This window comes from Capricornis sumatraensis, chromosome 9 (assembly GCF_032405125.1).
Source record: "Capricornis sumatraensis isolate serow.1 chromosome 9, serow.2, whole genome shotgun sequence".
Classification (NCBI taxonomy): Eukaryota; Metazoa; Chordata; class Mammalia; order Artiodactyla; family Bovidae; genus Capricornis; species Capricornis sumatraensis.
The window spans coordinates 3,487,898-3,513,284 of NC_091077.1; the positions used below are offsets into that span (position 1 = coordinate 3,487,898).

General features: G+C 44.6%; 2 protein-coding genes and 1 pseudogene across 21 annotated transcripts in view; 2 read left to right on the forward strand and 1 right to left on the reverse strand.

Annotated features, from left to right (window-relative positions):
• The first annotated feature begins 7,782 nt into the window (after nucleotides 1-7,782).
• Nucleotides 7,783-9,117, forward strand: LOC138085548 (tubulin alpha-1A chain-like; annotated as a pseudogene).
• Nucleotides 9,118-10,428: 1,311 nt separating this feature from the next.
• On the forward strand, nucleotides 10,429-19,443 carry HNRNPH1 (heterogeneous nuclear ribonucleoprotein H1). 19 transcript variants are annotated; one of them, XM_068979908.1, is made up of 13 exons: nucleotides 10,429-10,446; nucleotides 10,906-11,061; nucleotides 12,339-12,494; nucleotides 12,705-12,848; nucleotides 14,333-14,471; nucleotides 15,422-15,600; nucleotides 15,681-15,752; nucleotides 15,809-15,942; nucleotides 16,086-16,221; nucleotides 16,619-16,678; nucleotides 16,771-16,860; nucleotides 17,517-17,609; nucleotides 18,705-19,443. In XM_068979908.1, the coding sequence occupies exons 2-13, from the start codon at nucleotides 10,965-10,967 to the stop codon at nucleotides 18,821-18,823; spliced, it is 1,419 nt and encodes a 472-aa protein (XP_068836009.1). In that variant the 5' UTR covers nucleotides 10,429-10,446; nucleotides 10,906-10,964; the 3' UTR covers nucleotides 18,824-19,443. The 19 variants fall into 19 exon arrangements, with proteins under 19 accessions (XP_068836009.1, XP_068836019.1, XP_068836018.1 ...); XM_068979918.1 differs by lacking the exon at nucleotides 10,429-10,446 and adding an exon at nucleotides 18,063-18,112 and having other exon boundaries at nucleotides 10,902-11,061; nucleotides 16,771-16,869; nucleotides 18,705-18,833; XM_068979917.1 differs by lacking the exon at nucleotides 10,429-10,446 and adding an exon at nucleotides 18,063-18,112 and having other exon boundaries at nucleotides 10,902-11,061; nucleotides 18,705-18,833.
• A 2,529-nt stretch (nucleotides 19,444-21,972) lies between these two features.
• The window catches only part of RUFY1 (RUN and FYVE domain containing 1), a 52,552-nt gene continuing 49,137 nt past the window's right edge, over nucleotides 21,973-25,387 (reverse strand). For both annotated transcript variants that reach the window (XM_068979526.1, XM_068979525.1), the window contains exons 17-18: nucleotides 23,752-23,829; nucleotides 21,973-22,559 (exon numbers count right to left, since the gene is read on the reverse strand). In XM_068979526.1, the coding sequence (XP_068835627.1) occupies nucleotides 22,413-22,559; nucleotides 23,752-23,829 (225 nt within the window). In that variant the 3' untranslated portion in view covers nucleotides 21,973-22,412. The remainder of the gene's footprint in view (nucleotides 22,560-23,751; nucleotides 23,830-25,387) is intronic.

A 25,387-nucleotide genomic window follows, 5' to 3' on the forward strand; every position in this document is an offset into this window, starting at 1 on the left:
GGACCAAGGATGGAACCTGTATCTCTTGTCCTGGCGGGTGGATTCTTTACCGCTGAACCACCAGGGAAGCCCTCCAATTGGACTTTGAGATCATTTAAACCAGCTCTAATTGCATGGTCTAGCTAGCCCCTCCAACACAATTTTAAGAAGTAGTGGACGTACTTGTCTTGATCTGAATTTTAGTGGAAACAACTTTGAGACTTTTATTTAGTTTGCTTTATACTTTTGAGTTTTGGTAAAAAGTCTCTTTTGTACTTAAGTATTTGACTTCTATTCCTATTTATGATTGTATTAGGGATAGAGACCTATCCATCAATCCTATTTATTGTTTATGGATATATGTAAGCATATGATTTTGTGAGAAAATGAATGATTCCTGGAATAAACCTGGTATTAATTTTCTGTTACTGCTGTAACAAATTACCACAAATTCAGTGGCTTACATCAACATATGTTTATTATATTACATTCTAAGACGACTGGTCTTGCATATGCCCTCCCTTAATCTTCGCTGCGTTTCTAGTCTGGCTTCCAGTCTTTTTGCTCAACCTAAACTGCTCTTGCAAAGGCACCAGAGACATATATTTTGGGACTTTGGTTCCTGTATCTTCTGAGTCCTCGCACCATAATTTTATGTTGTTGACCACACTGTTTCACCTGAAACCCTGTCCTTTGTTTCTGTGACCCTAATGCTTCCCAGGCTTTGCCCATCTTTCTGGTGACTCCCTTTCACTCTTTTGCTGTTTTCTCCCACTGACTCACTCATTCTTTCACTGACACAGACTCCCAATCTGTAATGTCTGTGATATCTGGTGATGGAATCCCTACGAGCCACTTCTCAAAGGTAAGCCCCTTAATTCATTCCTAAGGTTTAAAATATCATCTATATCCTGTGACGTCCACATTTTATATCCCATCTAGATTGCTCTTTTTAGCTTTAAACTCGTAAAATGTCAGCTAAGCTAGGACATCTCCACTTGGATATCTTGGAGGCATTTCAAATTTAACATTTTCAAAATGGATCTACTGACTTGCCCCCTTCTGTCTGCCTCCAGTGCTCCCCATCTTCATCTACCTCAGTGTGCCGACTTTCACATGGCCTTCTTCCTCCTTTCCTTAATTCATCTCTCAGCCAACAATTACTTGTTCACGCCTAGTACATACCAGGCACTCCATCTATTGTTAGCAATGGAATCAACATTCTAGTGTGGGGAACAGGCAATAAAAAGTAATTACATAAATAAATGAGATAATCACAGAGTGCAGAAACACTATGAAGGAAATGAATAGAGGAATTCGATACGGAAAAGCCTGAAGAAGGAGTTAGTGAGGATGAGCATTTGGGGAGAGTGCTCCAGGCAAAGGAAATACCATTTGCAAAGGCCTGTGGGTAGAAAACAGCAGAAAGGAAGTCAGTGTAGCTGGGGTATGGAAAAGGTGGTAGAAGAGTAATGGGGTTATGGAGATGTACACAGCATCCCATCATGCAGGACCCTGAGGACCATGGCAAAGAAATGATCCTCCCGGATAATCATGATGGTGTGATCACTCATCTACAGCCAGACATCCTGGAATGTGAAGTCAAGTGGGCCTTAGAAAGCATCACTACGAACAAAGCTAGTGGAGGTGATGGAATTCCAGTTGACCTGTTTCAAATCCTGAAAGATGATGCTGTGAAAGTGCCGCACTCAATATGCCAGCAAATTTGGAAAACTCAGCAGTGGCCACAGGACTGGAAAAGGTCAGTTTCATTTCAATCCCAAAGAAAGGCAATGCCAAAGAATGCTCAAACTACTGCACAATTGCACTCATCTCATATGCTAGCAAAGTAATGCTCAAAATTTTCCAAGCCAGGCTTCAGCAGTACTTGAGCCGTGAACTTGCTGATGTTCAAGCTGCTTTTCGAAAAGGCAGAGGAACCAGAGATCAAACTGCCAACATCCGCTGAATCATCAAAAAAGCAAGAGAGTTCCAGAAAAACATCTACTTCTGCTTTACTGACTGTGCCAAAGCCTTTGACTGTGTGGATCACAATAAATTGTGGAAAATTCTGAGAGAGGTGGGAATACCAGACCACCTGACCTTCCTCTTGAGAAATCTGTATCCAGGTCAGGAAGCAACAGTTAGAACTGGACATGGAACAACAGACTGGTTCCAAATAGGAAAAAGAGTACATCAAGGCTGTATATTGTCACCCTGCTTATTTAACTTATATGCAGAATACATCATGAGAAATGCTGGACTGGAAGAAACACAAGCTGGAATCAAGGTTGCCGGGAGAAATATCAATAACCTCAGATATGCAGATGACACCACCCTTATGGCAGAAAGTGAAGAGGAACTAAAAAGCCTCTTGATGAGAGTGAAAGAGGAGACTGAAAAAGTTGGCTTAAAGCTCAACATTCAGAAAATGAAGATGATGGCATCCGGTCCCATCACTTCATGGGAAATAGATGGGGAAACAGTGGAAACAGTGTCAGACTTTATTTTTTGGGCTCCAAAATCACTGCAGATGGTGACTGCAGCCATGAAATTAAAAGATGCTTACTCCTTGGAAGAAAAGTTATGACCAACCTAGATAGCATATTCAAAAGCAGAGACATTACTTTGCCAACTAAGGTCCGTCTAGTCAAGGCTATGGTTTTTCCAGTGGTCATGTATAGACATGAGAGTTGGACTGTGAAGAAGGCTGAGCGCTGAAGAGTTGATGCTTTTGAACTGTGGTGTTGGAGAAGACTCTTGAGAGTCCCTTGGACTGCAAGGAGATCCAACCAGTCCATTCTGAAGGACATCAGCCCTGGGATTTCTTTGGAAGGAATGATGCTAAAGCTGAAACTCCAGTACTTCGGCCACCTCATGCGAAGAGTTGACTCATTGGCAAAGACTCTGATGCTGGGAGGGACTGGGGGCAGGAGGAGAAGGGGACGACAGAGGATGGGATGGCTGGATGGCATCACTGACTTGGTGGACATGAGTCTGAGTAAACTCCGGGAGTTGGTGCTGGACAGGGAGGGCTGGCATGCTGCGATTCATGGGGTCTCAAAGAGTCGGACACGACTGAGCAACTGAACTGAACTGAACTGAACTGAAGTGCAGTGGGAGCCACTGAGGGTATAAAGCAGGGGAGTTACATGATATGATCTGCAGTGTTGAAAGATGACTCTGGATAATGGGCATGGGGTTTCTTTACGGGGTGATGAGAATGTTCTAGACCTAGAATATGATGGTTGGACAACTCAGTGAATATATGTTTTAAAAAATTGTGGACTTACCCGGTGATCCAGTAGTTGGGAGTACGCCTGCTAATGCAGGGAACATGGGTTTGATCCCTGGTTTGGGAGGATTCCACGTGCTGCAGGAGAACTAAGCCCATGCGCCAGAACTACCGAAGCCCATGAACCATTGCCTTGCAACAAGAGAAGCCACCGCCTTGCAGCTGGACAGTAACCTTTGCATGCCACAACTAGACAAAGCCTGTGGGAAGCAACGGAGACTCAGGGCAGCCAAAAGTTAAAAAAAAAAAAATGGCATGGCATGTGAATTGTATCTCAGAAAAACTATTGGCAGGGAGAAAAAAAAAAATCGTTCTTCCTGTGGTGAGAATGACCAGACAAAGGCCAAGAGTATAGCCAGGGAGATCAACTGTATTCCTCAGATGAGCGAAGCGATGCCCATGGATTAAGGGAGGATGTGGCGAGTGTCGGGCGAGGTAGGGGAGGAAAGAGGACTCCGTGTGAAATTATTCCCAGCACAGATGTAAGACTAATCTCGGAAGTGTATAAATTGGACTGTGTCACCGCACTCCTAGAGCCTTCAGTGGTTTCCCTCTGAAGGTAGAAGGAACCCCTCCCCGCTCATCGGGCGCTGGGGCTGCCACTCCTGCTTTGGAGTCTGCCACCCTCAAAGTCTCCCCTCTGCCAAATCACCCTCTTCTAACCAGGCCTGGTCACCTGTCAAATCCCAGTTTGAGTGCCACTTTCTCAGCAACTTTCTTATCCCTCAAATTACATGAGGGGCTCTTCCCATGATGCACAGCACTTGGCACAATCTGTAGTCATAGACTGAATTGCATATTTATTAATTTTTGCTTGTCTCCCCTCTAGACAGGGAGTTCCTAGGACCGGGATATTTTCTCCTGTGATCATGCCTCTAGGGCTCCTCCAAGAGCATGGCACGGGAATTGTACTGGAACATTTGTTGGGTGAATAAATTCATGAATAGAATCTATATGTGAAAGCTAGTAAGCAGTGGGTGAAGGAACCTTTCAAAGGGACAATGAAATTAAAAAGACTCAAAAATGTAAGGGGCAAACCATAGAATGAGAGAAAATATTTGCAAATCATTATCTGACAGGGGATTAATATCCAGAATATATAAAGAACCCTTAAAACTCAACAACAGAAAGGCCAAACAACCCAGTTCAAACATGGACAAAGGACATGAATAGACATTTCTCCAAAGGAGATATACAAATGGCCAGTAAGCACATGAAAAAAATGCTCAATGTCACTAAACATTAGGGAAATACAAATCGAAACCACAGTGAAATACTACTTCACACTCTTCAGGACGGTTACTGTCAAAAAACAAAAATAAACTCAGAAAATAGCAAGTGTTGGTGAAAATAAAGAGAGACTTCGAAGCCGCGTGTGTTGCTGAGAGGGATGTCAAATAGTTCAATCTAGGAATGGAATTGCTGAATCATCTGGTAATTTTTTAATATGGTAATTTTATGTTTAACTTTTTGAAGAACTGCCAAACTGTTTTCCATACAGACTGAAAGAATAGAAAGCAGAAAATCAAAGATAGTTGCACATCAAAGTTCAAAGCAGCACTACTTATAATAGCTAAAAGGTGGAACCGACACTTGAATGAATTAATGGATAAGCAAAATGTAGTATATATATACATATATATATATATATACACAACAGAATGTTATTCAGCTTTAAGGAAGAAAACTCTTGAGGACATGGAGAGGCCTTGAAAACAGTGTTAAGTGAAATAAACCATACACAAAAGGACAATTACTGTATGATTCCGCTTATATCAGGTAGTGTAATAGGCAAATTCCTGGAGACAGATAGTAGAACAGAGGTTACCAAGGGCTGAGGAGTTAAGCATGTACATGGTACAGAATTTCAGTGGAGAAGATGAAAAAGTTCTATAGATGGAGAGTGGAAATATTTGCACAACATTGTAAATGTACTGAATACCTCTGAGTTGTACATTTAAAATGGTAACTTTCATGTTACGTATATTTTATTATAATAAAAACATTATAAAAGGTAAGTAATGTTATTAGTTGGGCTCAGCTCGGTGGTAAAGAATCTGCCTGCAATGCAGGGGACTTGCAGGAGACAAGTCTGATCCCTGGACTGGGGAAGATCCCCTGGAATAGAAAATGGCAACCCACTCAGTATCCTTGCCTGGAGAATTCCAAGGACAGAGGAGCCTGGTGGGCTGTAGTCTACGGGATTGCAAAGAGTCGGACACGACTGAGAGACTGAACAATAACAACAGAGACTAGTCATCAGTACATTTTGAATTCATGGCTGAAGGATTCAACCACAGTTGAGTGTCCTGGCTGAAGCTGTGGGAAGCTTCAATATTCAGTATTCAGTAATCAGAATATTCTCAATATTCAGGGCCAATACCTTGAAGGTTCAGAACCAATGGCAGTCACATTTGGCCCAAAGGAGACATGCTGAGTGAACTGAAGAGAGGATGTTAAGATCCCCTTTCCAGGTGGCCACAGAAGCTGACTTTACTCCACCAGGAGCGCCGGGCCCTCGCCTTGGCCAGGACCTGGGCCTCCCTGTGGGGACCCCTTTGTTTCTCTGTTGCATGTAGAAAAAGCAAACGTATCAGAATACACAGAGTGGTTTAGATGGTTTCAAAGCCTGCACCAGGCGTTGGAGGAGCTCTTATTTAAGACAACTATGATCATGCTGATGAAAGGGTCGAGCCACGCTGCACCGGGTTGGAGCGGGCTTGAGACTCTGGACCTAGGTTCTCACAGCTGAACCACAGTCCCTGTCTTTACAGTTTCCAGCTTCAAAGTGGGGTTGCCTGGTCCCCATCACATTCTGAAGCAGTTGATGCTACAATATTAGGAGGATGGAGGAGACACATCCTAACATTCTCAATCCTTCCCACTCAGAAAACGGTCAAGTTTTAAAGCTACAAGTAATGTGTTTAGTATTGACAACTGCAAAGCAGAGAAGAGGGACTTCTCTGGAGGTCCAGGCGTTAAGAATCTCCACTCCCACTGCAGGGTGCATGGGCCCAATCCCTGGTTGGGGAGCTAAGAGTCTGTGCACAGCTCCATGCATGGCCAAAAGAGAGAGAGAGAGAGAGAAAATACACAGGAGAAGAAGAAGCTTACCCATGCCCCTATCACCTAGTCCCTGTAAGCACCTTGGATTCTATCTTTTCCATTCATGTAGAGTTTCTTCCCTATGCACGTGCATAATTATATTTCCAGGATGTTGAGCCATACTGTATTATTGCTTCATAAGTGAAGTCGCTCAGTCGTGTCTGACTCTTTGCAACCCCATGGACTGTAGCCTACCAGGCTCCTCCATCCATGGGATTTTCCAGGCAAGAGTACTGGAGTGGGGTGCCATTGCCTTCTCCAGAGCATGCTCCTGACCCAGGGATCGAACCTGGGTCTCCCACATTGTAGGCAGATGCTTTACCATCTGAGCCACCAGGGAAGTCTTAACAATGCATAATAAGGTTTCATTGTTTTTTTTTTTTCCACTCAACAAATATTGTGTCTTTCCAAAAACATACTTCTAGTCACCATTTTTAATAACTGCAAAGTATTCTACTACATACCTCAGTTTTTCTGAACTTTTTTTTCTCCCCGACGTGAAATATTTATAGCATAGGTACACCGTACCTCTTGTTTACGTACTGTGGCCAAAAACCATTGTAATAGCTTAGTTGTATTCTCTCCTCCTCACACTCAGGAATCAATTTTTCCCCTGTTGATGATGCATGATAAGGTTGTACCATAATTTATTCAATACACCATTTGACATTTAGGTTGCTTCTAAAATTTACCTGTTTCATGCTGTGATGAACATTCTCGTAAATTCTAAACTGTGCAAAAGTGGAAATGGAATGTTTGGGTCAAACGGGATGTATGTATTTTTTCAAACTTTTAAACTTTTTATTTTGTATTAGGATATAGCTGAATGTGTGGTAGTTTCAGGTGAACAGTGGAGGGATTTAGCCATATGTGTATCCATTCTCCCCCAAAACCCCCTCCCAAAGATGTGTATTTTTTAAAGACTTTGAATATATATTGCCAATAGCCCTCCTGTGTACCAGTCCAATGTGCACGGAATCCCACATCTTGGTGACTTCAGCCAAAATGCCCTCTATTCTCCTCTAGCTCCATTTGCAATCGAGGGCAAGCAGCATCACCATGCTTGTCCCATCTGAGTCCTCTTCACACCCAACAATAATTTTCCTTTTCAAACAAGTCCTACTGTACCCGGATGAAGACCTGCCAAGGCCTGCCGCATTTGGAGTTATCACCATTGTCAAGGCCTAAATGGCCTTTCAGGATTGGGCCTGGCCTACCGCTGTGACCTTATCTTGGATTATCTTCTTCTTCTATTCCATTTCCTCTTCAGTTTTCTCAAACCCATTAAAACTGGAAAACGGAGTGTGTTACTTGACTCTTAGCTCGTTGGGGATGGTAGCCAAGACCGGCGTCTACTTCTGTTGCCTGCGCCTGCTGAGCCGTAGCCCCCGCGTGTTGAGTGCGTCTCCATCCGAGTTGGCCAGGCTTGTGTCCAGATCCGCAATGCCTGCTGGGAGCTCTACTGCCTGGAACACGGCATCCAGCCCGATGGCCAGATGCCAAGTGACAAGACTGTTGGGGGAGAGGACTCCTTCAACACCTTCTTCAGTGAGACAGGTGCTGGCAAGCACGTGCCCAGAGCAGTGTTTGTAGACTTGGAACCGAGTCATTGATGAGGTTTGCACTGGCACCTACCGCCAGCTCTTCCACCCTGAGCAGCTCATCACAGGCAAAGAAGATGCTGCCAAGAGCTATGCCCGAGGTTACTACAACACTGGCAAGGAAATCACTGACCTTGTCTTGGACCGAATTTGGAAACTGGCTGACCAGTGCACAGGTCTTCAGGGCTTCTTGGTTTTCCACAGCTTTCGTGGAGGAACTGCTTTTGGGTTCACCTCCCTGCTGATGGGATGTCTCTCTGTCAATTATGGCAAGAAGTCCAAGCCGGAGTTCTCCATTTACCCAGCCCCCCAGGTTTCCACAGCTGCAAGTGAGCCCTACAACTCCATCCTTACCACCCACACCATCCTGGAGCACTCGGATTGTGCCTTCACGGGAGACAATGAGGCCATCCATGACATCTGTTGTAGAAATCTTGATACTGAGTGCCCAACCTACATGAATCTTAATCTCCTTCTTGGCCAGATAGTGTCCTCCATCACTGCTTCCCTGAGGTTTGATGGCGCCCTGAATGTGGATCGGACAGAGTTCCAGACCAACCTGGAGCCCTATCTCTGCATCCACTTCCCTCTGGCCACAGCTGTCATCTCTGCTGAGAAAGCCTATCCTGAACAGCTTTCTGTAGCAGAGCTCACCAATGCTTGCTTTGAGCCAGCCAACCAGATGGGGGAATGCAACCCTCACCATGGTGAATGCATGGCTTGCTCCCTCCTGTTGTACTGTGGTGACGTCGTTCCCAAAGATGTTAATGCTGCCACTGCCACCAAGCATAGCATCCAGTTTGTGGATTGGTGCTCCTCTGGCTTCAGGGTTGGCATTAATTATCAGCCTCCTACCGTGGTACCTGGTGGAGACTTGGCCAAAATAAAGTGAGCTGTGTGCATGCTGAGCAACACTACAACCATCACTGAGGCCTGGGCTCGCCTGGACTACAAGTTTGACCCTGATGCATGCTGAGCATGTCTTGGTTCACTGGTATGTGGGTGAGGGCATGGAGGAAGGAGAGTTTTCTGAGGCCCGTGAGGACATGGGTGCCCTCGAAAAGGATTATGAGGTTGTGTGGATTCTGTTGAAGAGAGGCAGAGGAAGGAGAGGAATACAAATTACCATTCCTTTGAGGCCTGCAGCATGTCATACTCAGAGCTTCAGCATTAGCTAGCTGACAGGCATAAAAACTTTGACTACACTGTCTTCGCTTTCAACTGTGATCATGGATTGCTTTTCCATGTGTATCTGTAAGACTCTTGTCCAGTCTCAAAATGAAGATTTTGAGGAAAAAAAAAAAAACAAACACAAAACCCCCCAAACTGGATGTGGCTTCTACACCATTGCAGGGGTGAAAACATGTTTTACTTGTATCTACCCATGGTGGTACTCAAGACAGACCTGTGCTGTGTTACCCCTGGCTTGAGGACAACTGGGATCAGACAAGGGGAGGACTGGGGGGCAACAGGAACGGTCCCAGTTTCTGCAGTGCTGCAGGAAATCTGGGATTATTCACTAGTCTCAAACATCTCTAGTGTCTTCTGAGCACACGGCGTGACCCACCTGCGGGGAAGCCATAACGGTTATCTGCTTAGCTTTGGCAGAATTAAGCGGGAGCCTGCTCGAGACAGGGGAGTCGGGCGCGCACCGGCGGCTCAACCTGCGCTCACGAGGCGCGGCGGGAAGCGGCATCCGGCGCCCCACTCTCGTGCGAGCGCCCGGCCGGCTGACCCGAGGCGAGGAAGCGGGGGTCGCAGGGCGGGAGTTCGTTAGGGCAAAAGCGGGGTACGGGACTGAGGCACGGGCACGGAGACCCCGCGTGGGTCCAAGCCCCAGGCCCAACGGCGGCAGGTAAGGGGCAGTGGCAGCGCGAAGGCCTTGGATGCGCTCCGGCTACCGCGGAGGTGGCTTCGGGCGCACAAGTATGCCGTGCCGCAGCGCCCGGTTGGTCACGGACTGGCTCTAGGGAGAAGAGGAGTACTGACGGCGCGAGGGCTGGGAGCCTCTGTACCTTCAGGTCGGGCAGGACTGCGGATAACACGCTAGGGACACCTCATCACAACCCTGAGCCCGAAACTCTCATACAGTTCCTATAAAGAACTGGCCGCCGCCATTCCCCTCCCCCTTCTGAAGGGTAAGTCGAGAGCAGTTTGAAGGAAGACGCATGCGCAGGAAACTAAAACCGCTAAGGCGCGCTAATCGCGGTAAGGCGCAGGCGCAAAACAGCCTAGTGGGTTTAAGGAGGTGGGTGGGGCTGAACCAAATACGCATGCGAATAATAATTAGCTGGCTGGAGTGGGCCGGCTCGTAAAACTACGCATGCGTCCGAGCTCTGTGTGACGCAAGAGGGCGGTGCGGGCACCTGGCTGCGCGTGCGCAGAGCTTGTTCAATGGGCCTTATTTAGGTTGCGCAGGCGCCCACTAGCCATTTCGTCTCAGCCGCGCCGAAGTTGTGTTTGCAGGTGAGTGTTTGTTGTTCGGTGTTTCCCACCCAGCGTCCCCCGAGGCTGTCAGTTTTGCGAGGATTGCTTGCCCCTAGGTCTGTGTAGAGCGTGAGGGTCTTTGGCAGGGTGAGGGCTGCCGTTAGGAGCCAGGAATGGTTCGCCGAGTTGCGGCAGGGCCGCTGAGGCCTGCAGGCCGCGCCGACTCTATTGTGTGAGATGTCGGAGGAGGCGGAGCGGAAGCGACCGCCGCCATTTCCTAGCCTCCACGCTGGCGCTAGGCCGGGTTCCCCCTCGGCTGGAGGCCACGATATCTGGTGCGCAGAGCGGCTTCGGGCGTCCGGCTGCTGGCAAGTGGGACACTCGTTGCTACATTCGCTGGGGTCGGAACGTCCTCACGGGCTCGACCCATCCTGAGGCTCCGCGGGCAGGCGGGCCGTCTCGAGAGCCGAGGGCTGTTTCATTTTAACGTTTTTCCAGGTCTGACTGCGGTCCCCCGTCTTGCAGTCTGATTCGACGCCAGCACCCACTAGGAGACCATGATGTTGGGCACCGAAGGCGGTGAGGGGTTCGTGGTGAAGGTCCGAGGCTTGCCTTGGTCCTGCTCTGCAGACGAAGTGCAGCGGTTTTTTTCTGGTGAGTCTGAAACGGAGGCTGGAGTTAAGCACCTGGGGCCGCAGGGCGGGCGAGCGAGGAGGCGACTGCAACGGCGGGGCCGAGCCCGTGGCGCCCCCTAGTGGGGCGCGGGCGGCAGCTGTTCCCGCTGTCGAGCGCGCCCAGCCGGCTGCGGTTACGCAATGGAAATTGCGAAAGCCCCACCCGCCCGGCGCTCTTGGGGGGGAATGCGGCCTCTGGTGGAATTTTTGGTTATCTTTTTAAGTATTTTTCTGTGGATTTCTTTTCTTACAAAGGATAAATGGGAATAGACCGGATTTTCCCCGCAATCTTGAAAAAATTTGCCGAGTAGCTCAGCAAATACCTTACAAATTTAAACTGCTAACACTTTTCAAATTTGGGTATTGATTTGAAAAGGGGCATTCTGTTTCAGAAAAAGAAAATTTCAATTCTTAGTTTAAGACAGTTTTCCTAATCGGGATTTGGTAATTGAAGAGTTCGTGGTCCTGCTCGCTTTACAGTCGAGGGCACTGAAACTCGGGAAAGTTTTCTTGCCTATGTAGCTTTTTTTCAGTATGTAGGTTTCCTTGAATGTCTGCCAAATGCCCGTGTTCTCAGTGTAAGATTAGACTGAAAGATAATATTTGGAAGAAATTTACAGGTTGGAAGGATATTTGTAGTATTGACTTACTATCTGAATTCAGTGTATGTAACGGAAAACGACCTGTAAAACAAGAAGCAAGTACATTGGAAGCCACCTTGCAGTGAGCAAGACTGGGTTTGGCTTCAGCTGTGCGTTTGGAGCATTTTAGCTTGGTAACATTGATCCCCTTTCAGGTGAGTATTGGCCCTGCAGTTCGGATTTGAGCAAGAACCTGATGTTGCTTCTAGTAAGGTAAAACTGTCAAATACCCCGAATCAAAAGTCCAAACCAAGTGTATTCAGAAAAGACCATAAAATCACAAAGTCCAGATTGAAAAATGTGCTGAGGAGTTATTAAAAGTATGTTTAATGGACACACATGAGTAATGAGTTGGAGATAAGTTCGGTAAGAAACTGCTTTGAATATTGGATTTTCTTGATGGATTGGGAATGTGTTTAGGGGAATAAAGTTTGGTCATGAGAGGAAAACTGCTTAATTACTAAGACGCCTTAGGAGTTAGTAACAATGTTGCTCATTCTAGGTTTTTTTGCAAATGACTTCCTTTGTAGTGGGGGTATGTATAGGCATTTTATCTGTATCACCCAGAGGTGGTTTTTCGTTTTAAATTCTGTATTAACGGTTGTTTTCTTTCCAGACTGCAAAATTCAAAATGGGGCTCAAGGTATTCGTTTCATCTACACCAGAGAAGGCAGACCGAGTGGAGAGGCTTTTGTTGAGCTTGAATCAGAAGATGAAGTCAAATTGGCCCTGAAAAAAGACAGAGAAACTATGGGACACAGATATGTTGAAGGTTTGATTTACGTTGCCCTAGTAACAGTAAATAAAACATTAAACGAAATAGAAATCTATCTTACCCCTTCTGAATTTTAGGTATTTGACCGCATGGAAATGGTCATCTAAGAGTTTATGGCAGCTCTTCCTAGATTATCTAAAGACCCAGGAAGTCTGAACATTGTTCTATAACTTTCCAAAGTTGACTAATTCTAAGCACCTCTTTCAGTATTCAAGTCAAACAACGTTGAAATGGATTGGGTGTTGAAGCATACTGGTCCAAATAGTCCTGACACGGCCAATGATGGCTTTGTACGGCTTAGAGGACTCCCCTTTGGATGTAGCAAGGAAGAAATTGTTCAGTTCTTCTCAGGTATGTAGTCGTGTTTGTTGTTGAGCAGTGAGTTCTGGCTAGCAGCTGGCAACATGTGATTGAATAGACTTAAAAGTTGAGAAGCTTAGGTATTTAAATAGGTTGTGAGTATATGCAGATGTTTTCTTCTTCCTGGAGACCGTCAAATAATTTAAGCCCATCTTAAAGGTGGATTTAAGCCCATCTTAAAGGTGGATTAATTATTTCCAAAATGCTAACTTTGCTTATATTTAGTATTGTAGTTCAGAGTAGATCTTTGAGGATTGTCCTCAACAACTTAACTACTTTCCTCACATTGCTGTTCAGCAAAACGCTTCACATTAAAGGTAAGATCCCTTAACATTAGATTAGTGTGTTAGGCTGCTGTAATTTATGGCAGGAGTCTGTATTGTAAGACACAGTAGGTACTGGGGCCAGAAATGTCTCTAATAATCTCATTCTGTTTATGCAAGAAAAAATAGGGAAACAATTAGCTTTAGCCAGGGAATTAAATTTACTGAAAGGAAGTGTAGGTTGAATGTAGTCTTAGTATCTGAAGTACAGAAACTGTTTTGAGATTGTTTTGGGCCTAAAGTATTTGAATGTTTAGCAGAATGTTAGAGCATATATTTTAAATATTGTTGCTTAATATTCTTGATGTTATAAATTGGAATTAACAAATCCTTTCATGGTTTAGTGTAGTATGTATTAAAATTTTGACTATTAGATATGTATCAAGTCCTAATGTTTTGCCAGAATTTTTGAAATCAAGTCTATTTTTACTGTTTTTGTCTAAATTGGTGAGAATTGAATGCTATCTGTCAACATCGTTAAATATGAACATAATTTCATATCTTCTAGGAAAGTGCTTTAAGTCCTTTTTGTAAGCTTGGGAATGTATCCACGGAAAGGATTTTTCATAGACGGAATTTCCAGAAGTGAATCATACCACTGTTAGAGAATGAGAGTGCATGCTTGTGCTGTGTTAGAGCAGTTGCTTGTTGAAAGCTTAGATTGTATGTTTGTCAATTGTATGACTAAGCAATGTTTCAATTTGTATATAAAATGTTTAAATATGTAATTTTTTAAAACTGAAGTTCCACTAACTTTAAAACATTGAAAAATATGAAATGAGGTAAAAGGTGTATCTTTGAATTTAGCAAAACTATTGTATTTAATGCTTGAAAATGTGTATAATTCTTGTATAATTCAACATTAAGTTGCATAGATAAATAAGTGTTCTTAATTGTTGAATTCTTAATGCATCCTGTGTTCAAAGTGTTTTCTTGTATACCATGTCATGGGATGTGTTAAGAATTGAGTTATAGTTTGTAATAATGGAACTTCATATTACTGCAATGCTTTTTTTAAAGAGTACTTGTTGAAAGCATACCATTCACCTAAAGTTAAAATTCTGGTTTATTTAAAGCTATAAGAAGAATCATTTCTGGGCTTGTGATGTTAATATTGCCCCCCTACTGGGGTTATTTGTCCTTGGGTTGAAGGGTTGGAAATCGTGCCAAATGGGATAACATTGCCGGTGGACTTCCAGGGGAGGAGTACGGGGGAGGCCTTCGTGCAGTTTGCTTCACAGGAAATAGCTGAAAAGGCTCTAAAGAAACACAAGGAAAGAATAGGGCACAGGTGGGGATGGATGGTTGGTTGGATTTGTCACTTTTCTTATGGTAAACAATTAAATCCATATTCTCTCTGCTTAGAATCAAGGGAAAAAAATCTGATTTCATAGTCTATTTGATATTTTGCCACAATTTTCAAACTTTTCCAGTGTCAAAAGTCTGATAGTACTTTCAGATTAAATTTTAGATTTTGAAATTGTCCCCAGTTAATTTGATCTACTTCACAATTTTGTAAGATTCCTAAGTAACCCCAGTCAGTGGAGTTGAGAGACTATGGTTTTAAAAATGTTAATGCAAACCTGGCTTTAGCTGTAATAACACCCACCTAGTAAATTAATATTACCATAAGAAAATGTGATACTTTCTGATCTTGTTTTTAAAGTTGAAATGCAACAAACTTTTTCTTGCTGTATAAATATTCTGCATATGTATTAATAAGCATAGCTTTCAAGAAATTGTCACAAAAGGTTTTATATTCTCTTTGCTTGTGACTATTTTTCATTGAAGCATGCGCTTACCTATGCTGATTCCTACTAAAAGCATAGGCTGGGGAATTTATTGGCGGAAGGATATGTGTAGTGTGGGCTAGACTGTTGGTGGAGGCTGGCTTTTTAGCCCACTTGCTATACATGATGCCAATGGATTTAAGACATGAAATGTTAAAAGTTGAGTGGAATTCTTTCCCTCCTAACACATTTACAGTACTCCTCTCTACCCCTAAGGTTGGGCGCTCTGCCTCAGAGGAGGACGTTTTTCTCCTATAAAGTTTACATTAAATCTTAAAATTGAGTGAATTTCTGGTCATTGCCTATGCAAATATAAGAAATCTGGCTTTAAATAGTAGTCAGTTTCATGGCTATGACTTCATTGTTTTCTTGTGTAACTAAATACCTGTATGAAATGAACTAATGTTTTCTCTCCCTCCCCCACCTCCCTTCCTCACGAACAATGCTTTAGGTATATCGAAATCTTTAAGAGCAGTCGAGCTGAAGTTAGAACTCACTATGATCCACCACGAAAACTTATGGCCATGCAGCGACCAGGTCCCTATGACAGACCTGGGGCTGGCAGAGGGTATAACAGCATTGGACGAGGAGCTGGCTTTGAAAGGATGAGGCGTGGTGCTTATGGTGGAGGTATGTAGACTGTGCACGTGTCGTGAGGTCTGTTCTTTGTGAGTGTTTTCATGTGGTGATAGTACTTTTTGTCTTTTCAGGTTATGGAGGCTATGATGATTATAATGGCTATAATGATGGCTATGGATTTGGGTCAGATAGATTCGGAAGAGGTAAGGTAAGAATTGAATTTCTCTTCTGAGGGATACTTACACTCTTGTTCATCTAGACCTCAATTACTGTTTTTCAGGAATGTCTGATCACAGATACGGGGATGGTGGCTCTACCTTCCAGAGCACAACAGGACACTGTGTACACATGCGGGGATTGCCTTACAGAGCCACTGAGAATGACATTTACAATGTAAGTGGAGGACGGGCTGGTGCATTGTCGGTTTCAGTATAGCAGTGAAAACGTGGTGGTTCTACTTAAGTGAAGCAGCATGTTAGAATTTTGTTTCTTGTAACAAGGTTTGATTTTGATTCTTTGAAATGCCTTGTATTTAGTTTTTTTCACCACTCAACCCTGTGAGAGTACATATTGAAATTGGTCCTGATGGCAGAGTAACTGGTGAAGCAGATGTCGAGTTTGCAACTCACGAAGATGCTGTGGCAGCTATGTCAAAAGACAAAGCAAATATGCGTAAGTGTGATTTAAGGATTTTGGGGTCTCTTTACAGGTAGTTGTGTGACTAATGATTATAATAGAGGAATACTGAGGATGTGAAAATTTTTTAATCCAGTGATAGGGTTCTGTGGATCTTTAAAAAGTTCTTGGGTTGCTGTGACTAAAACGAATTTGATAAGTTAATTTGATAAGAACACTGACTTAAGGTATATGCTTGATTGACAGACTTAAGCTATTTAGATGAATGCTTGACTGCTTTTTAAAACCTGCATGAATTAAATCACCTGAGAACAAGCAGCTAGGATTTTTATACTGAAAGTAATAAGTTCACAGATCTACTTAAAAGAACTTAAAAAGAGCTTATTTTTCTTTAACCAACAAATGTTTTCAAACTTTTTTTTTCTCATTTCAGAACACAGATATGTAGAACTCTTCTTGAATTCTACAGCAGGAGCAAGCGGTGGTGCTTACGGTAGCCAAATGCTAGGAGGCATGGGTTTGTGTAAATATCACTTTAGTGTCTTTTTTTTAAGCTAACCTTGTATGCCTTTTCTCTCATTTCAGAACACAGATATGTAGAACTCTTCTTGAATTCTACAGCAGGAGCAAGCGGTGGTGCTTATGGTAGCCAAATGATGGGAGGCATGGGCTTGTGTAAATATCGTTAGTTTTTTTAAAAACCAAAACATTTATATCTATATAAGTGAATTTATATAAGTTAAGTTATTTATAAGGGGTTTAGCAAAATTTAGGCAAAGAAAAGTTTTTATTTGAATAGTATGCTTTAAATGTCTGTGAGTTACATAAAATGCTTAGAATAGATAAGTTGGTTTGAAGTACTTTTGGGGGAGGGGACTGTAGAAAGAAATTAGTTGAATTGTAAGTATGAAGTATAAGCCTAAAGTATTTAGCAAAAAAGCACAGGATCAAAATAAATGGTTGGGCTTAATTAGGTGTTCAGTGATACCTGTGTATTGAAACACCCTTATTATATGGAATCATGGGGGGAAATCCCATTAAATCCAATTAAGCAGTTTCATAAGGTGTTGTCAAAATGCCTCTACTTAAGGAAATGTGGATTCAGTCCTGCTATGTATACTTTTGGCCTTGTGGTTTTTAAGTGTTTGACTAGCTCATACGATGGATAGAAAGGTAGTCTGGTCATAGGCAATAGGCAGAAGGTGGTACAGCAGGCTCTAGTGATACTAAGATCAAGACTGGAAAATAATAGATTTAGAATTACAAGCCGGGTACCATCAGGTACCACATTACATAAGAAACAGGGTTCTAATGCTGTCTTAACTTAACAGCAAACCAGTCCAGTTACGGTGGCCCGGCTAGCCAGCAGCTGAGTGGTGGTTATGGAGGCGGCTATGGTGGCCAGAGCAGCATGAGTGGATACGGTAAGTGTTCTTTTTTTAATATACTTAGAATAAGTTTCAGGCAGGTTTCTTTAGTTGGGAATGTTCAGGCTCCTTGTTTGGTAAAATTGGGTTATTAACTGTATGTTCTTGATCTTAATATAAATATTCAAATAGTTTAATTTTCAAAATCAATCATTGGGAGGGGGAAGTATTCTGTGAATTCAAAATAGTCAATATTGCAACTTTGAATAATGTTGAGCCAGAAAACATCTGCCTCCGTTTGTTAAAACATTAAAGTCTTTCTCTTTTTCTGTCTTTTTGTTAGCAGTAAATCCATGTTAGATGGAGGGAAAATTTAGAATGGTGGTTGGGTTCAAGACCGTATTTACTAGTCAGTTAACCTAGGATTGGTTTTATTAATTAATCTTTTCAGTTGGTCTAAAGAATGGTGATTTTGGTATTATAGTCTTACCCTACAAAATCCTTTTGCAGACCAAGTTTTACAGGAAAACTCCAGTGATTTTCAATCAAACATTGCATAGGTAAATATTTTCTCAAAAAATATAATTTAAATTCCCAATAGCAAATATTGATATGTTGTAATAACACTTTCTATAGCAGTCAATGGCTCTTATTTAACTCCATGGAGGCTGCCATCTTGGGCACAGTGAGTTGCCTTTAGTCCAACCTTGTTGTCTCACTTCCTGCCCACCATGAATAGGAAAAGCAAGAGATTGCCCCTGTGCTCCCTATTCATACATGCCATTCGATGGACACATTGTGAATGTTTACGGTAAATTTTTTTTAAAATGCTTTGTTTAGCTTTAAAAATGACATGAAGTAATTTTGCAATTTTTGAAAAACACTAGTTTTCCTTTAAACTTTTTTCAACGTTGATCCTGAAGCATCCAAATAAATGGTAGCACAAGAGTCTGGCAAGTTGGTACTGCAGAGAAAAGGGGTTTATTGAGACTTGTTTGGAGTCGGGAGTCCCTTTTCCCAAACATGCTTCTCGCCACTTGGACAGCAGCCATTTGTACTCGTATACTTTTTAAACTTTTTTTTGGAATGCTATATTTTAGTTGACTGCTAATCTGATGCTTATCCTGACTTGTCAAATTGATCTCTTTGCAGGCAGCCAAGGAGCAGTGAGCAGCAGCTACTACAGTAGTGGAAGCCGAGCATCTGTGGGAGTGAACGGAATGGGAGGGGTGTCTAGCATGTCCAGTATGAGTGGTGGATGGGGAATGTGATTGATCCTGGTCACTGACTCTTGGTCAACATTTTTTAAAAGAAAAACTTAAGTTTTAACAGTTTTGCAATACAAGCTTGTGATTTATGCTTACTCTAAGTGGAAATCAGGATTGTTTTAAAGACTTAAGGTTCAGTATTTTTGAACACATTCATCTAGGATGTAACAACTAGGTTGAGTAAACTATTACTGTTAAATAATTTTCAGCTTTTCTCAAGTTAGTTCTATTGTAGGATGTACTTAAGCAGTAAGTGTATTTAGGTTAAAGCAGTTGAATTATGTTAAATGTTGCTCTTACATTACATTGAACACTGTCTGGATGCATGTTGAAAGACATGCTTTTTTTTGTAAAACTCAATATAGGAGCTGTGTCTACAATTAAAAGTGAAACATTTGGCATGTTTGTTAATTCTAGTTTCATTTAATAACCTCTATGGCACGTAAGTTTAAGCTTTTTTTTTTTAAGTTAATGGGGGAAATTTGACACGCAATACCAATACTTTAGGATTTTGGTCTTGGTGTTTGTATGAAATTCTGAGGCCTTGATTTAAATTTTTCATTGTATTGTGATTTTCCTTTTAGGTGTATTGCGCTAAGTGAAACTTGTCGAATAAATCTTCCTTTTAGAAACTGCACTTTGTCTGGTCTGTGCTTCAGTGTCACGTGGACTGTTTCTTGGTGCTTTCTTGCTGCCTGGGGCGTAGGTGAACAGTGGCCTGCATCTCTGGCTGTGGCAGACAGGCTTGGCAGTTGTGGCTGTTGTGTAGATGTCTTCAGACTTTTCCTTCCAGTACAACTGAAGGTAAATTAAGCTTTGGGGTCCTGTGGAAGGTCGGTATGTTTGGCCTGGCTGCACAGGATGTGATCTGAATTGCCTTTGACTTGCTAAGCACTTGCACAAGGCCAAGGGGGAGGCAGAAGTGTCTTCTGTTACGCTCTGCATGTCTGTGGAAGCCTTAGCATGGCTGAGTAAGTGCCAGAGGCAATCTTGTGGCGTCTTTTGAATTTTGCTCCTTCTAGAAGGAGCTAGCTCATAGAGGACTTTGAAATGAGATTCAGTCTTTTGTTTTTGCTTTGCTCCTCAAGATCAAGTCTGCTTAGGAGCAAAATTACTTTAAGAGTATAAAGCTATCAAGTACTGAGAACAAATGATTACTTTTAACTCTAATTGAAATCTTTATCCATAGGTAAAACTCAGTGTCATTTGCTAGGAAGGTAGTAAGCAATACAGATATAGTTCTAGAATTACCTTCAGACACTTAACACTGGGAATTTGGGAATTGCCACTCATTCATCATCCCCCTGATGTAAACTGTTTGCTGCATGGAGGTTAGAATTCAGAATTGGAGCTGTGAACAAAGGCTTGTGCTGTTCAAAGCCATTTTTATTTGCTGACAGTGCTGAAGGGGGTGGTTAGTATGGTGAATGTAGAAAGACTGCTTAGAATGATAGCATTTCTTGACGATTGCAGTTGGCAGCGCTGCACAAAGATACACTGAAGTACTCTGCGTGTCCTCTTGGCCCTGCCACATGCTCTGAAAACTGGGTGCATACCTTCAGTTGGGTTGGGGATACCGAAGTATTCTAATGTTTTATAAGTTGTCTTCTGCAGGCTTGGAGAGAATTTTCTGGGGGTGCACTGTTCTAGTAATACCCTTGAGATCTTTACTTGGTCTGTGTCCGGGGAAATCAGGCACAAGGAGAGTGTTCCTTCATCTTCCCTAGTCCTTTAGTTTTTGGTTTTTTAACAAGGAACATCTTTGTTGAAACTTGAAAAAATGCCTAGAAACATTGTGTTTGTTTGGAACACTGTACTCCATGGACCAGCATCTTCACCTGGGAGTTTGTTAGGAATGGTCAGAGTCTCCAAACTTGGTGTCATTTATCATGACCCTTACCCCTCCACAATCTGTATTTAAGCTGGAGAAACACTGCCTTTTATCTGTCCCTTGTTGGCCCAAGTAAGGCAAAGTTTGCCAAACCAGAAACTCAGGGTTCCAAAGTTCAGTTACATAATGGATGTCTTAAATTTTTCTCCATGCAGCTAGATATTTAGTATCCGGCACAAGCACCCTTTGTGAGTGGTGCTTGGGGCATGGGGGCAGGGGCAGGTTTTAGAAGAAATCAGGATGATGAAGTGAGGTAGTGGTGGGAACTGTCAGAACTGTCTTGAGGCAGGAAGGTATCCTGTTCCCCTTCCGTGTGCAGATGAGACAGGCTGAGAAGTGACTTAACCTAAGGCTCCTCGGCAAGTTGCAGTAAAAATTGGGCACACTGCAAACAAGGTACAGACCTAATGCTAGACCAGTTGGCGGAAGTGTGGTATGTCAACTCTGGGAAAGTTGGGCCCTGAATGAGGTTAAGAAAGCTGCTCGGATTAGGGTAGGGAAGAGGAGAAAGTCCCTTTTTGCTGCCATGTGCTTCCTTAAATAGGACTAAAAGAATCTGCACTTGGGAATGAATGTAGCTTTGAAGCAGGGCACATGGTTTTGGAGGCTGGTCACACAGATCTGGGACCTAACGTCACCGCATCTTCATGTTTCCCATCCATAACAGTGTATTTAGGTGAGCGGATGTGGAATCGGCTAGGCTGTGGGTGTGCCTTGTGCTAGGACAGAGTACAGAAGGAAGGGAGAGCCAGACTCTCAAGCAGAGGCTGGACAGCCAAGGTCAGAACTCTGGTGGGAGATGGACTCGGGCACTGAAAAGAGGCCTTGCAGACAGATGGGGTGACCTGATTGTGTTACAGTACTTGTTAAACTTCTGTAACCTGAATACTCAAGGCCATTAACTGGTGGAGGGAAGTTAGGGGTGTGTGTGTGTGTACCCTGAAATCCAAAATGACTGCCTGGCAGGTGTTTTTCTATGGGCGCCTCCATCTGTAATTACACTAACTCCCTATTAGAGAAGGGAAGACATTCTGAGCTTTGGTGAGATACTTCCTCTAGGCCTGTTGATGAACAGCTCGGCTTGTCCTTTATTCATCTGGGCAGCAGCCTGCACCCCAGAACCCAGCAAGCTCAGGCCTCTACCTCAGATGCAGCCACCCTCACTGAGGGCCTCCAGTCCTGAAACGGGGCTTGTTCTGGGCATCCTGTGAAGCTGACATAAGCTTCCTTATTTATACCAGAATGGAAAATAAACAGTTTTATTGCAGGGCTAATGATGGATATTCACAAGGGTGTGAATTCTTGACTCTGAAGCAGGGGAAAGCATGCTGGAGTAGGAGGGAGGAAAAGGACCTGATTACTACAACTAGCTGGGCTGTTGCAAAAGAGGTTAATTCTTTGGAAATTGAAAAACAATAATAGCAAAATCATGAAGTTATATCTGAACCAAAGCCGGTGGTGTCAAGTGAGAATTTCAATCCAGAGGAGTTGATTCCGTACAGCTTGGAAAGGAGAGGCCTGTGTAGCTTCCAGTCCTGCGTGCTGCGTTCCAGAGGGCCAGCAGCTCAGCTTGGGAACCAACCTTCCAAGTCCCGGACCAACTCAAGACCCAGAGAGTTTGGCACTGTTCTGAGGCTGCCCACAGGCATGAAGGTCGGCTGGCAGCTGGTCTAGAAGGCAGGCCCTGCGGAGGCCCCTGCCTTAGGAGCTGGTGGAGGAAGAGCACCGCTGAAGGAGCAGGGTGTGGCAGCTGTCGCACACGCGGACTGGTCTGGGGTAGGAGGGCAGGGCCAGCTCATTGCTGGAGCACGCGTTGCAGAAGATGTGGCCGCAGTTCCGGCAGTGGTGCTGGAGGGTGAAAAGCGGCAGTTACCAACTGCTGTGCTGCCTGGGCCTGCACACCCACTCTAGCTGACCAACCTCAAAAAGCTTAATACGCTACAGTCCCTCCTCCAGAGGCTTGTATCATTTTGAAAGGGTCTCTTCTAGACCTCGTGTTCCCACATTTCTGTTCCTGTAAAATCGGGAGTGTTGGACGGGGCGTCTAATGGCATGAGTAAGGTTCTTTTTCTTTGTGTTTATTGGACTTGACAACTCTCAGTGAGTTGGTAGTCAATGATACTTCAAGTGCCTGGATATGTTCCCTGTAATTGCTGCATTCCATGGTGATGACCCAAGGTTTCTTTATCCAGCCACTCATGCTGCTGCTGCTAAGTCACTTCAGGCGTGTCTGACTCTGTGCGACCCCACAGAGGGCAGCCCACCAGGCTCCCCCATCCCTGGGATTCTCCAGGCAAGAACACTGGAGTGGGTTGCCATTTCCTTCTCCAATGCATGAAAATGAAAAGTGAAAGTGAAGTTGCTCAGTCGTGTTCTACTCTCAGCGACCCCGTGGACTGCAGCCTACCAGGCTCCTCTGTCCATGGGCTTTTCCAGGCAAGAGAACTGCAGTGGGGTGCCATTGCCTTCTCCAAGCCACTCATGAGAAGTCCTTTAATAAAGGCTCTCTGTTTTGTGTGGCATCTGTATCTTGCCCTGCCCAACTGGTCAATCAAGGCCTGGTCAACCTTGGACTGAAAGCTAGGCCCAAGATCACGTGTTCCTGGAACCTGAAGGCGGGCTACACAGGCGGAGGCAGATTCGCTGGACGCAAGTGCCCTGCCCAGATTGCCACCGGGATGCCTGTCTTAAGACTAACTGCCCATAGGTTCCTTATAGATTCTGGTTTTGCCTAACTAGGCCAGATTTTGGTCCTATTGCTCTCAAAGAATTTTCAGCTTATACACACACACACCTAGACCACTTCTGCAAACAAGCAGCCCCAACTCCCAAATTACTGACAGGACTGTGGTGGAGACAAGGCCTGTGCTAATGGGCTGAGGTCCCTGATGGGGGCAGGCTGTGAAGTCATCTGCCAGCAGACCAGTGAGCATGAACCCAATGCAGCGGGCCTAGTCCTACGGGCCTTCTCCAGAACCAGGGCCCAGGCAAAGTACCAACTTAGTCCCTGGGCGAGCAACTGGAGGGCTACCCCACATACCTTTCTCCGGGAGATGGAGAACTCCTTTTCACACTGCTTACAGTGTGTTGCTTCATCGTCTTTCAGCCAAGTATGGCCCTGAGGAAGAAAGAACACACAGTCCTATTTTATGGCTTGGCTCCTGATGAGCCTTTAGCTATGTTCATCCTTCAGCCCAGCAGCCACTGTCCCTAATAGCACCTGGTTTGCCTTTGAGGGACTGCCTCTTCTCCACTAGAAGTGGTCCCAGGATTGTCCCCCACCCTGACCACAGCTGGAGCTCATGTGCTGCAGCCTGCCTGTCCTGGGGCTTCCTTGTCTCCGCAGGTTGCCAGATTCTCCAGCCTTGCATTAACCTGAGACTCCTCCACTCCCTAAGGCCGAGGTGATCAGAATCAGGGTCTGGTGCTTGTAACTCCATCCCTGGCTGAGACATTATCCAAACTGCCCCCTAAACTGGCAGGAGGAAGATGGGCCAACCCTGGCTGCCAGACCAGAAAATCTGTGACAGCAGTCCCCGCTAAGAAAGAAGGGCAACGTGCTGCAGAGACAGGAGGTGCTTCTCCACACACACTGACGTCCTGATTCTCAGAGCTTCCTGGGGAAGCAGAGGAGGCAACTGAGGCTTAGAGAGATGCCTTTCTGGAAGTCTTTCTAAGGGAAAACCGAGATACGCATTTGCTCGGCTCAGAGACTGAGCTGTTCGAGGGTCAAGCGCCCCAGGCACCTTAATGGCGCCGTGGCTTCTGCTGACTGTCGCTTTCTTGATGACGCAGAGATATGACTAGGAGGTGCAGCACAGCCCCAGCATGCTTTCAGCCGTGGGCTCCACCGCTCCAGGAAGCTCCAGGGTCCCATTTCATGACTTCTATCCTCCCTCTAGCACTGTCAGCTGACATTATGTGCAAACACTTGTTTACATCTGCATGGGACAAAAACAGCTCACAGCAATGACATCTAAGGAGCTTTCCAGTCTACAAGGGAGGCTAAAATAAAACTGATGTGAACTGCAAGTCCAGGCTGCTGTTAGTTGCTATGACAACTTGCTGCTTCTAATCTGAGGCGGGCTGGTAATCAAGTGCCTAGAGACAGAAGGGTCTCTGCCCCAGCGTGCGCTGCAGGGTCCCTTGGGAAGAGGGCTGTCTGTACACTGCTGCCAGAGCAGAGCTCAGGCTGAGGGTCAGAAACTCCTGCCCTCTCCCACTCCACTCTCGGCCTCAGCAGGCTAGCTCCGCGCCACACTGGGCCACCTGGCCCACATGTCCCTGCTCCCTTAAGTGGCGTGTGCCGTTCTGCCCTCCCCAGAATGGTTCAGAAACGTGGCCCAGCTGAGGGCTTAAGTGGTCCCCGGAAATGGCCCCGGGCACTTTAACGGGACAATGTGGCCTCTAGCACCTTACCTGGAGGGAAAGGTCTTACTCTGATCATTAAAAAAAAAAAAAGACAACCTGGATCTCTTTCTACCACGTTTCATTTCCTTCATTAGGGCACCTATGATCTAGGTCTAACGTCAAACTGCAGCTGATGGCAGAGAGACCAGAACCAGAGGACCTTGACTCCTCCAGGACCAGTCCAGGCCCTGCCGCTTGTCCGCGCCACCATCTCAGCCTAGACACACAGTTCTGGGCAGCGTTTTCTTATCTGTAAATAAGTGATG

What these genes read in the sequence shown, in the direction of transcription:
- HNRNPH1 (XM_068979905.1), top strand. Translation starts at nt 12,209, where the DNA reads ATGTTGCTCATTCTAGGTTTTTTTGCAAATGACTTCCTTTGTAGTGGG. An exon ending in GGGACACAGATATGTTGAAG is followed by an intron (nt 12,495 to 12,704) that starts GTTTGATTTACG and finishes CACCTCTTTCAG; the next exon opens with TATTCAAGTCAAACAACGTT. An exon ending in GCGTGGTGCTTATGGTGGAG is followed by an intron (nt 15,601 to 15,680) that starts GTATGTAGACTG and finishes TTGTCTTTTCAG; the next exon opens with GTTATGGAGGCTATGATGAT.